The 11,627-nt window shown below is 38.2% G+C and overlaps 1 protein-coding gene across 1 annotated transcript in view; it reads left to right on the forward strand.

Moving 5' to 3' along the window:
* sptlc3 (serine palmitoyltransferase, long chain base subunit 3) overlaps positions 1 to 9,688 on the forward strand; it is a 29,848-nt gene extending 20,160 nt beyond the window's left edge. The window contains exons 9-12 of the mRNA XM_033979940.2: positions 1,605 to 1,731; positions 5,505 to 5,640; positions 7,707 to 7,836; positions 8,492 to 9,688. Coding sequence (XP_033835831.1) covers positions 1,605 to 1,731; positions 5,505 to 5,640; positions 7,707 to 7,836; positions 8,492 to 8,605 — 507 coding nt within the window. The 3' untranslated portion in view covers positions 8,606 to 9,688. The remainder of the gene's footprint in view (positions 1 to 1,604; positions 1,732 to 5,504; positions 5,641 to 7,706; positions 7,837 to 8,491) is intronic.
* Positions 9,689 to 11,627: the final 1,939 nt, after the last annotated feature.

Raw genomic sequence — 11,627 nt, forward strand, 5'->3', positions numbered from 1 at the left:
TTAACATTCCCTATCTTCGTCGCACCAAAACTCCTGCGGCGCCCTAAAGCAGAGTAGATCCTTCACTCTAAATGAAAACAGATGTCAGGTTGTTTCAGGGTTCCTGTCCTATGTTTGAGAATTTGCCTCGAAATCCCTTCAGCCGCAGTTACCGCTCAGCAGGGACAGATGGTACAGAGTGGAAGTCGTGGCCAGGGTACGTGTCATCACCTCACACCCGCCAGGCCACCACATATCCACAAGGAGCACGTCACAACCGCACACACACGCACACACACGCTTATGTTCGGTTTCAATGCTTCTTGGAATGCCTCATTGATTGACTTGAATTATGGGACAGTTTATTGCTACAAAAATTTAGTCTATATGCATTCTAACTCACCTCTCCACAGATTTAACCTGTATCTTGGTCTGGTGGTCTTGCTTCCAAGGAGATAAATCTGTTAAAATTTATACTTTGGAACATTCTGTGGAAACAAGCAGATGGTGAATCCTTAAATCATGTCGTTTTTATGAATTAAGGATGCCTGATTTGTGTCCCAATAAGAGAAGCAGGGTCCCATCATGTGAGTATGCAGGGATTTCAGGCCCCACAATGTGATAAATAACTGCACACTACCACAGATAACCAGTACTGTCGTTTTAATCCAGCTCAGACATTTAGGAATAATGAGCATGACAGTCCAGATTCTGGCTCATTTCAGCATCACTTCCCTCTCATATTAAAAGGCTGGCTCCTCCACAGTGAAGAGCAGGAGATGGGCCAAAGCTTTAACCAGATGCAGTCACAGAGCCAGAGATATCAGGGCATTTAATTAACTCTCAGGTGAGGATTGTGCATGAGCGCTCTCTAGTGGTCAGTCGGAAAACTTCATGTCACAGCTAGATATGAACAGGATGTAAGTGCATTTTTCTTAACTCAGTGCAACTTCACTGGATTTCAGTTGTTTGTAGTTGAGTCTGCATAGCCTAATGAGGATACTACAATAACTTATGGTTACCCTGGCAACCTCTAATCATGAAAATGTTAAAAGATCCAAACCTAAAACCAGCAAGGTAATATTATAATGATTCAGCAGCTCTTTTTGAAATAATGTTGTTTGTTAGTTATGTAGGTATAGTATTGCAGCAGTAGTAGTAGTAGAGGTTGGTGATTAATAACTTCAAATATAAAAATAAAGTAAATATAAATTTGAAAAGAAGGAAAAATAATATTGATTCAAAATGTGCCAAGATTCATCAGACATCAGATGCAACAACAAAACTTCTATTTGCCACCAACTGCAACCAACATATATATAACTGAAGAAATACATATACAACTTAACATTACTGCAATAATCAATAAATCAGGGTGCAGTAAAAAAAACAACAACTATATATATATATATATATATATATATATATATATATATATATATATATATATATATATATATATATATATATATATATATATATATATATATATATATATATATATATATATATATATATATATATATATATATATATATATATGGTAAATATATAAGCAGAATATTATATAAGTATGTATTTTCTATAACTAATCGACTATCAATATACTTTTATTGTCTTCACAGGTGCTTGTGGACTACCTGCGCAGACATTCCCATAGTGCTGTCTATGCCACCGCCATGTCCCCTCCTGTCACCGAACAAGTTATCCGGGCCATGAAGTGCATTATGGGAAAAGATGGGGGCAATGAAGGTTAGTATCCCTTCAACACTTCCTGTAAAAGTCACCTCCAATCCCCAGCCTCACTCACCACACGGCAATCAAACCTTATGTCCTCTGCACTGCAAATATTATCCCAGCTTATGAAACGTTTTACACCTTGCTATAACTTTTATGGAAACAATAGCAAACCAGATCGGTCAGACAGCTCCAATGTTAACATAGAGGTAAGTACTAAACCTGCAGGGGAAGACAAACAGCTGTAGGACTGAAAATGTGGGAACAATTACAGAGAGAGAGAGGAGGGGACACGGGACCCGAACATGGAGGAAATCACTTTCATGTGTGGCTGGTGAGGAAGGCTCTACCTCTGAGAAGTCTCTGCTCTAATGACATCGGACAAAAGGACGACTCAACACCAGAACCTACCAAAGATGTTCATGCACTTGTTGAAAGAGAGTCAGCCATTTTTAATTCATTATGCATGTTTTAGGGAGATGTACTTGATTTGGAAGATTTGTTTGGTGTTCCAGTTTTTGTTAAGGGATCTGCATTGCATTCTTAGATGGAAGGTTTTTTGTTGGTTTTTTTTGTTTTGTTTTGTTTTTTTTGGCGAATCTGTATTTATCCACGTATGGGATAGGCTCATGAGAATGAGAATTGATATTTTGTTGTTAACTGTTAATTGCCAACAGGTATAATTTTCAAATTCAATGGATATCTGTATGGCTGCGTGTATGTTTTGATCCTGGTTTAGTCTTGTTGTATCTATTGTTATCTATCTATCTATCTGTTATCTATTTGTCAGTGTCCAGCCTCAATAACATCCACAAGTAACTGCAAAGTAACCAAAAGATTTAATATATGACGTATGCGTATGCGGCTGTGAAATGCAGACACTGGCACTCCAAAACCCGGGCACCATCCCTTTTCCATTTTTATGTAAGACGTAAGAGGTGACATTGAGACTACACATCCTAATGATTTGAAGCTATGTTTGTCAAAGTAAAAACTCACAAAGTGCTTCTTAAAACACCTCACAGGGACTTTTGAGGTAACGCGGTGTAATTTAAATGATGTATTGTAGCGTAGAGGCAATATTTGGGTGCACAAATCATGCTTAAAGACGTAATAGAGGAAAAGGAATTTCCACCAAGCAACACTAGACATAATAGCATTGGCTAATATTTACATTATATGAGAAGATAGTTTGTCATTGTCAAAATGTCTGTGATTTCCTGAGAAAGTAGTGAACATATCTACTGCGGATAAGTGGGTAATGACTACAGCATGTACACTCTGATATGTTATGGTTGATGGAAATTGCCGTTTAAAGACGAGATGAGTAACTTTCTCATCTGGCTCTGCACCACACATGCTTAGAGTCTGACGTAGTCTCGTTAAATCACTGTTATGGAGAAATCAGTCTTGACCTGTCTTATCAAGAGAGGGAACACCGCAAACACTGCAGGTTTTCAAAACATAACTTCCCATGCGTATCATAACACCAGTAAACCGTACAGATTTAGGTCCATCTCAATAATTACTATATCGACTTGTTGTTCAGTAAATGATAAATGGAGCAACTTTTGGAGGATGGGTACTTTTTCTTTGTACTAGTGGAGTGATTTTTTTTATTTTTCTGCACTAAGATTTGAGCTGTAGGGGTGACAGTAGCTCAGTTGGTAGAATGTTTGTCCACTGATTTGAAGGTTGGCAGTTCGAATCCCGCTTTCTGCATAAACATCATTGGTTGAGTGATCAGATCCACTGGCTGTGTGATTCCAGCTCGCACAGATGAATGCTGTCGTTGTGTCCTTGGGCAAGACACTTAACCCATCTTGCTCCCAGCATCTGCGTACATTGGCGTATGAATGGGTGAGTGATTCCTTGCTTTGAGTGCCTGAGTGAAGGTCGAAAAGCGCTATATAAAACACATGCAATATTGTACATTTAGAATAATTTTCGGGGGAGTGTCTTGCTTTAGGGTAATTGTTTCAGTGACGTTTATTGACTATATATCCTTCGGCAATATATCACACTTCAAATGTTGTTATCGTGACAGGCCCATGCAGATTGTTTTGCTTTTCTCTGGTCTATCCTCAGTTGCTCCTGTGTTGAATTTCACACTCAAAGGTGAACTGGTGGCTAAAGAAAAAAAAGCTCTGATAGACAGGAGCATCCACGCATTCTCACCTACGCATACAATTCCAGCGTCTGGCAGCAGCTTTTTGACCCGCACGCCCTCTATCACCGCAGAAAGGAACCGTTTACAAAATGGGCCCTCCGCTTTTTGGCAGATGCTTGAAAATGTTATGTGTTTTTTTTATCCCCTTGTGCTGAGATAAGGGGATTTAAAGTGCTCTCTTACACCCCTTTGAAAGTTGTGCCAATCTGTTCGCAGGTAATGAATGGGAAACAGAGCAGTGTTCCAAGACTGGGCCATGCCAAATGCAGCTGAGAAACACAGTTAGGAAGCCTTGTTGTGCAGATTGGAGCTCTACAAATATTCTTGTACAAAAGTTAAAGGTATACCATGTAACTTTTGTAGTAGAGGGTCTCCCACCTGTTTGTCTCAATGGAAATGTTAATATTTTGCCAAGAATGTTCCACAGTATGAAATATGACTTATCTAGCTCCATGGAGACAAGCAGTTGACAAGCTGAGTTACTAGTCAGATGTGTGGAGAGATGATACCGCTCTTGGCAAGAAGCTTTCCAAGGTAATTTTGAGCAATATAATACCTGTCCTTAAATAAAAGCAAGAGAGATAAGTGTAAAGCTGTATTGTGAAACAGTAATAACATCTCCAAGCAAGTGGCGGACACTCCACCAGAAAAGCTACATAGTGCGCCTTTAAATATCAGTGCTCGTGCGTAGTTGTTTTTTGTGTGTGTGTTTTGGTAATGTATATTTTGTCCTGTCTGCAAATTGTTTGGCATCGTTCGAGAGCAAAGATGAGCCATCTGCTGCTAACACTGAGTTGTAATCATGAGTAAGTTTATGGTGAAAGGATGGCCCAGATGGGGGTTGATGGGGGTAAGAAAGCTTTCCAAAAATCCACTGGTCATTTGCTTACACTGACAGATGGGACAGTGTTAATACCCTCTTTAACCAGAAATAGTGGATCTAGGGTGAAAACTTAAAATCTCAGTATTTTTTTTTTTTTGCGTTGTCTGGATAACTGTATTCAGATGATGTTTTAACAATGCACCAGGAATGTGTTAAAATGTGCCTGTAAATGTTTTGGTTGAGATTCAAGTATCCCCCAAAGGTGAACGGATCATAAAATGAACCACAAAAGTGTAGAAATATCACTTTTTTCTCTTGTTCGAAAAATTAAACTATTGTAATGATCTGATATTTTGTGTTTAGTTTAGAGTTGACACCTTTTGTTGTTCTTGTTTACGTGTTGTTAATGTAACTCCTTTTGTATGTGACACTTGGTTGCTATGCCACCAAGTTGATGTGAAGGCTCTATTCGTTAGTTGCTGTTTGTTTTGCGAGACTGGCTCTAGTGAGTTGAGACTGCTGTTGTTTTGTTCTTGTTTTGGCATGGGTTACGGCCTACAGTAGCTCTTGTGTTCAGAAAGTAAACAACCGAAGAAATTTGGCGTGTTTCCTTAAACCTGAATACTACACTATTACACTGTTTCTGTTCATTTTTTTAATCATTTTTTGCTGTCTTTTTAATTATAGATGATATACTCAATATTCTAATTTTGCATATCTCCAGAACCACAATTGCATTTTCCATTTATCCCCCACCTCTTCCCTCTGCTCATATATGTCCTGGTTGAATTGCAGGGATGAGACGTGTGCGCCAGCTGGCAGAAAACACCAGGTACTTCAGGGCCAGACTCAAGGAGATGGGCTTCATCATCTATGGAAACGATGACTCACCTGTGGTCCCCATTCTGCTCTACATGCCCGGGAAAGTGGTGTAAGTGCTAACAGTAATAGCCTCACTACTACAGGTACCACATGGAATGCTTTAGACAAGACTCAGAGGTGGGTGGAGCAAATGTATAGTACTCGATGGTATTATTATTCATGTACAAAGTAGTGAACAATATAAATGCTTTGTAAACAAACATGGAGGTATAGAGTAATCGGTTGATCAAAATAGAGTGTTAGGAAACTCAAAAACAGGTAGCATGTTTTCCTACTGATATAAAAGCATTACTGTAGTTGCAACTCAGCTGGTATTAGCCATACAAAATATTAGATTAGATTTATTAAAGATTGACTTGGCAGGAAAGAACTCTACATGCTAATCCTGTACTGCCTCAAACACAAAACCAGAAAAAGATAAAACAAGATTCCTCTAAAAGCTACCGTTCTAAATAGGTTTATATAAATCAATACGTGATTTACATATATGTTTACTCAGTCTACGGAAACAGACAGGTAACGTTTATAAAATATACTGCTTTTAAGTATAGTATCCAAAAAGTATTGTTACTTCAAAACGGTATTAAAAAATAAAACTACTCTTGCACAAGAACAGTTGTCCACAATGCTGAAAGATTATGACCAGTACAAGAACTTTTAAAACACATTGCAACGATTACAACACCTTCCCTGTTTGTCACAAGCGATTTCGGCTCAGTGGAGCGAGTGTTATTAAAGCGATATGGATGGCTGCCATGTTCTCACTCCAAACTTTCCATGAATTGGTTTTTCACATGTAGGGTGTCTGTAACTACTTAGCCAAAGCTCATGTAAACACCAGGCTGTTTAAGACATTCAGGTATAATCAAATACATTTTACAAACGTGTCACCTTTAGTGCCTGTAAAATGTCAAACCAAAACAGTAATCGGAGCTATCGGAAGTCACAAGGTAATAAAAGATTCAGAATTTATAGTTGTCAGTGATAAAGAGGATGTAAAAACAATGCTATAAATCTGAATGGTGCTGACCAAAACATCTGCACCACAAAACTACATTATGGCTACTACTTCCACTGAATATAGCTCCCATTCGCTAAATCACTATTACACGCAATTTGAGGGTTTAGATAAAATATTTGTCCAAATTCAAGACTATTGCATTTGGTTTGGCTGGGAGTTGTGTAGGTCAGTGGGAACGTCATTGCGGTTGCCCCCCTCAAAAAGCATGTATTTTTATAAAGTAATGAGGATGATTATGAGATATTTAAGACAATTATCTTGAAGAACCAAAACGCGTCATTACAATTTTTTGAGATTTTGGTGACCCTATAAGTCATAGTAGAAAAGATGCTTCATGTAGGATTCTTAATAGTTCATAACAGGTCAAATGCATTTAACAGTATTACAACATTCGATAACGATTTTTCGAGGGCCCATACTGCTTTTGATCTATGATATAATGTTGTTTTCTCATCAAAAACATACCTGGAGTTGAGTTTTGTTTCGTTCACACATGTTTAACACACAAACCCTGTATATTTAGCATGAAAACTACTGCTTCATGACATCACAAGGTGGAACGGAGCATTTTGAGCATTGGAGGTGTAGACAGACTAATAATAAAGGATTACTCAAACATGTGTGAATGAAACAAAACAGAACTCCAGGTCTGGTTTGAGGAGGTAAAAGCATGCTAACATGGCTTAAACCTCACAAGAATCAATTTTGTGTAATATAGGATCTTCAAATTATGTCATTTTAATATTAATACATTTAAAAAAAATCAGGAAAACTGGGCAAAAACTTCATCATGTACTTATGCATTCGCTGTAAATACATGCACTTGTAGTCTACTTCTTGTAAGAGGACTAGGAGGTCAGATGCATACAAGTGTTATATAAGTTTTACAAATTACACTTTATAAAAACCCAAATTTAAGCCAAGAAAATAGCAACACGTCTTTACGGGTTAACGGAATATTATTTTACAGTCTTAACTTTAATTGTTCCTGGCATTTCCTTGCTTCACCAAACACCTTATTACTTGTTATTGCTCTTATGTGTTCCCATGAGGATAAACCTGTTATTGAAGGTGTTGTTTTTGTGTTGGTTCAGTGCCTTCGCTCGGGAGATGTTGGAGAGGAGGATCGGGGTGGTGGTAGTGGGTTTCCCTGCGACTCCCATCACTGAGGCCCGCGCTCGCTTCTGTCTGTCTGCGTCCCACACCAGAGACATGCTGGACAAGGTATGAGTCCAAGTCTATTTAAAAGGAAGTACTGCATTTACAAAGCCTCATACCAGGGACGCACTTGGGCCTACTGTTAATTTAAACTTAACAATTCATTGGATATTATATCAATAAAATATGTGACGTATAGAGTTGTTTGATTTCATGTTTATTGTCTCCAAGGAGATACCATTGCTTTGCCTGGAATGTTCCACGGTATGGCATTAATCTTATCTATCTTCACTAGAAAAAGCAGGTGATACTAACTGGCCAAGTTACAGGTCAGATATATGGAAAGGCGAGCCCTCTCCCTGTAAGATTTGTGTTTTTGAGCAATAAAAACACTTCTAAGTAAATGCAAATGGATCTGTTTAATGCCATACTGTGGAACATTGTAAGTTAAGCAATGATATCTCCAGAGAAACACGTAGGCGTGGATTCCCTGTCAAGGTTACAGGAAAGGTTACAGAGTGCAGCATTAATTATACATACTATCAAAAAGGAGGTCATATTTTGAGTTTGTTTTTTTTTTTCTATATTTTTATTTTTCTATATAGATACAAGTGTGTGTGTGTGTGTGTGTGTGTGTGTAGTTAAATGGCAGGATAAAAGAAGCTAAGATAATCAAAACACACATTAAATCCTGTATCTGTGTTTCTTTGCCTATGTCCAGGTGCTGTACCATCTCAATGAATTGGGTGACCTGCTCTGTCTGAAATTCTCACGGCGGAGACATGCCCCGCGGCACGACCTTTACGACGAGACAGACTTCGAGATTGACGGCTGAGGCGCGACCTATGACCTTCGCTCCACTGTGTCAAACCAAAGTGTGTGCAAACAGCCGCGTTCGGGTCCGTGTATGGCAGCTGTATCTGTAAGACACTAAGAGCCATACAAGGCCACTGAAAAATTTACCTCTACAGGCACATTTTATGGAGTTTATTTTTATATATTTGTACAGTTGCAAATTTCAAATGTACGCACAGTTTTACATCAGATTTCACATTTTTTATAAAACCAGCTTTTAATAAATGTTAAATGTTGTAAGTAACAGTTGTGATAACTACTCACTATAAATGATTTGTTCAAAACTAAAGTAGCAATTGTTTTCGATATTGGATTAATGCTGCTTAATAGTGGAAAGTTATTACAAAGTGTTACCAAATTGTGAAATATTTAAAGACTGATTTATAATGTGACCAAATGTACAAAATGTAAATATGTTTGTTAATGTTTTTATGCACAAATTAACTTAAAACTTGATTAATTGTAAGCTATTGTCTTACATTGACCCTCATGCATCACCATATATAATTAAGTACCCCGATGTAAAAAATAAATCACAATACAATACATACAATATATCCTGCTGCTATTCCTTCACTCACAAGATATTTAGTGTGAGCAAAAGATTGGAAAATGTGTTATTTTGATGATGTTTTAAAGACTTATTTGTCTCCCTCACAGACAGACTCAGAGCTGTGAAGATAAGCATGCTGGGTATGCAGGCACCTGAGCCAACAGAAACCTAACCTAGCAATTAGCGCTACTCTCCAAATTCTAGTGGTATGGGGTAATGATTTGATTAACAAAGAAAGGTTAAAACGTGGATGATAAATGCATTTTACAGAAAGGACCCAGTCTGCACTTGTTTGGTCTCCGTGCGTTGCCATGTTTGTGTGTTTTCCTTTGTGTTAACTGCATGGTGATACATAACATGATACATAACTTTACAACAATATGAAATGCAAGACTCTATCTATACATTTTAAGGAATAATTTTGTTGTTGACCAAATTTAAAAAGTTTTTCTACAAAGTCTGTACAATGTGTAGAAATTATTAATAAAAAGAAGGTTCTATTCACATTTAAAACTGTACTATGTAACATTTGTGGAAATAGATGCACTCATTAGAGGTGTGTTTGTTACCTTAATATACCTTGAAAAAGCATTGAGCAGGTGCCAGTTATTTGTCAGGTTGGTCTGTGGAGAGGCAAGCCTTCTCACAGTTAGGATGTTTTTCAGTGTATTTCTGAGCTGAGTTTTTTTATTTTGTTTATATTGGCTGAAACGTAACTCAGTTTTTGTTGTGGTTTAGTCTTGTTTAGGTCCTCCAGTTTTCTTCTTGTTAAATTAAGAAACAGGCTGTAGTGTAGATTGTACTGTTAAGGCATAGTATGTTTTTATGGTAGACAAATTATGTTTATCTTCAAATTTGATTTCATTAGCCCATAGAACAGTTTTCCATTCTGTTATAAGAAACATGTTAAACATTCCAGGTTGTGGGTTGTGCCTGTGCAATATGAAATAGAGGCCAGAATATGAAGAAAGGGGACCTGTGTCAGCTGTATGTTGTATAAGGGATCACATCTTTGATCTGTAAATAAATACTCACATCTGGCTCCTATCTCCAGCAACAATACAGGACTCTAATCCACGCCGCTCTGTGATGTCATCCCGTGTCGTGTTCCAGAAAGATTTGGACGAGGCGCGAGAAGGTGGCCTCGGATCTGTTGTTAGGTACGCTGACGGCCTGAGAGAGTCTGGGATTCATTTGGGTCATCTCTGAGCTCCTTTGGACTTTAGATACAGAGAGGATTTTTACACTGTTGTCAAGGGGAAAATGAAAGAAAAAGTACATAGCAACAAGAAATACAGGAGACGGCAAACTTCCACCAAGGCATTAATGCGTAAATATATTATTTAAGTCTTGACCCAACTGTTTGTGAGAAAAATAAGTAATGAGTAACTGTATACTGTGTAAGACCCTAGAAGTACCAAACCTTATAGACTTGCTTAGGGAAAAAAAGCTAGTTGGACTTGCTTCATCTACTCAAGTCAAATTCATAATCAGACAAAACTATCTATTTAAATGCACTTAAATAAAAAGTTACAGAAGTAAATCTCAGTGTATAAATATATGTGAGAATTAGACTCTTAGAAATGCATTCAAAAAGTTGCTCAAATACGCAACTACCTGCCTCTGAAAACCTCCAAGCCTCTCTTAGTAAAGGTAACTGCAGTCCTTCCTAAACACATCAATACGCCCCTAAGTGTGTGTGTAATAAAGGCTGACTGAACGACAAGGTGGGGAGCACATGTCTCGTACCAGAGCTGCCTGGTTCACTTCCAGCTGCCCTCCGCCTCAGCACAAGTGGCAAATGCTGCAAAGGGCTGGCATTCGAAACATCTGTGCAGCCAGACTACCGGTGGAGAGGCCCCGGAGACCTGGCCGCACCAGCCTCTTTTGAACTACAGATCCAAATGCGCCGCACTTATTGGAATGGCATGTAGCAGCTATTCTGAAGGGGATCCTCTCTGCTAAGACCTTTGATGTGCACCACTGTATCCAAAGCAGGCAAGCCATTCTCGCGGCTCTCTGTTTTCCATTTACAGAAAAGATTGTTTGATTCTGTGCAAAGGGATTTTTGAAGTGAAGCAGACAAAGGACAGAGTTGCACTGTTATGACAGCTCTGCACAGTGTGACTAAAGACGTGGACTGTAACACAAGAGAGGCAGTATTATCAACATTTACAAGGGGAAAAGCCATATTATTTTATTGGAATATTTATAATTATCAATAATCAGTGGCACAGCTGCCCTGGGACAGACTTTTCATGACACTAAGAAAGTTCATTTGAAGAGCAGTCTATTTTCTTTTAGTTCTTGTGTATGAAATAATAGGTCTCAAAGCATTATTTTGTTCACTTTTTTAAATAAATTGATGATTATGCATGTCATCAGCAGATTTGATTTCCTTTTTCTGGGGAGGGGCATGTGTTACAACCCGCTTTATCACACATCTTCT

This window comes from Periophthalmus magnuspinnatus, chromosome 15 (assembly GCF_009829125.3).
Source record: "Periophthalmus magnuspinnatus isolate fPerMag1 chromosome 15, fPerMag1.2.pri, whole genome shotgun sequence".
Classification (NCBI taxonomy): Eukaryota; Metazoa; Chordata; class Actinopteri; order Gobiiformes; family Gobiidae; genus Periophthalmus; species Periophthalmus magnuspinnatus.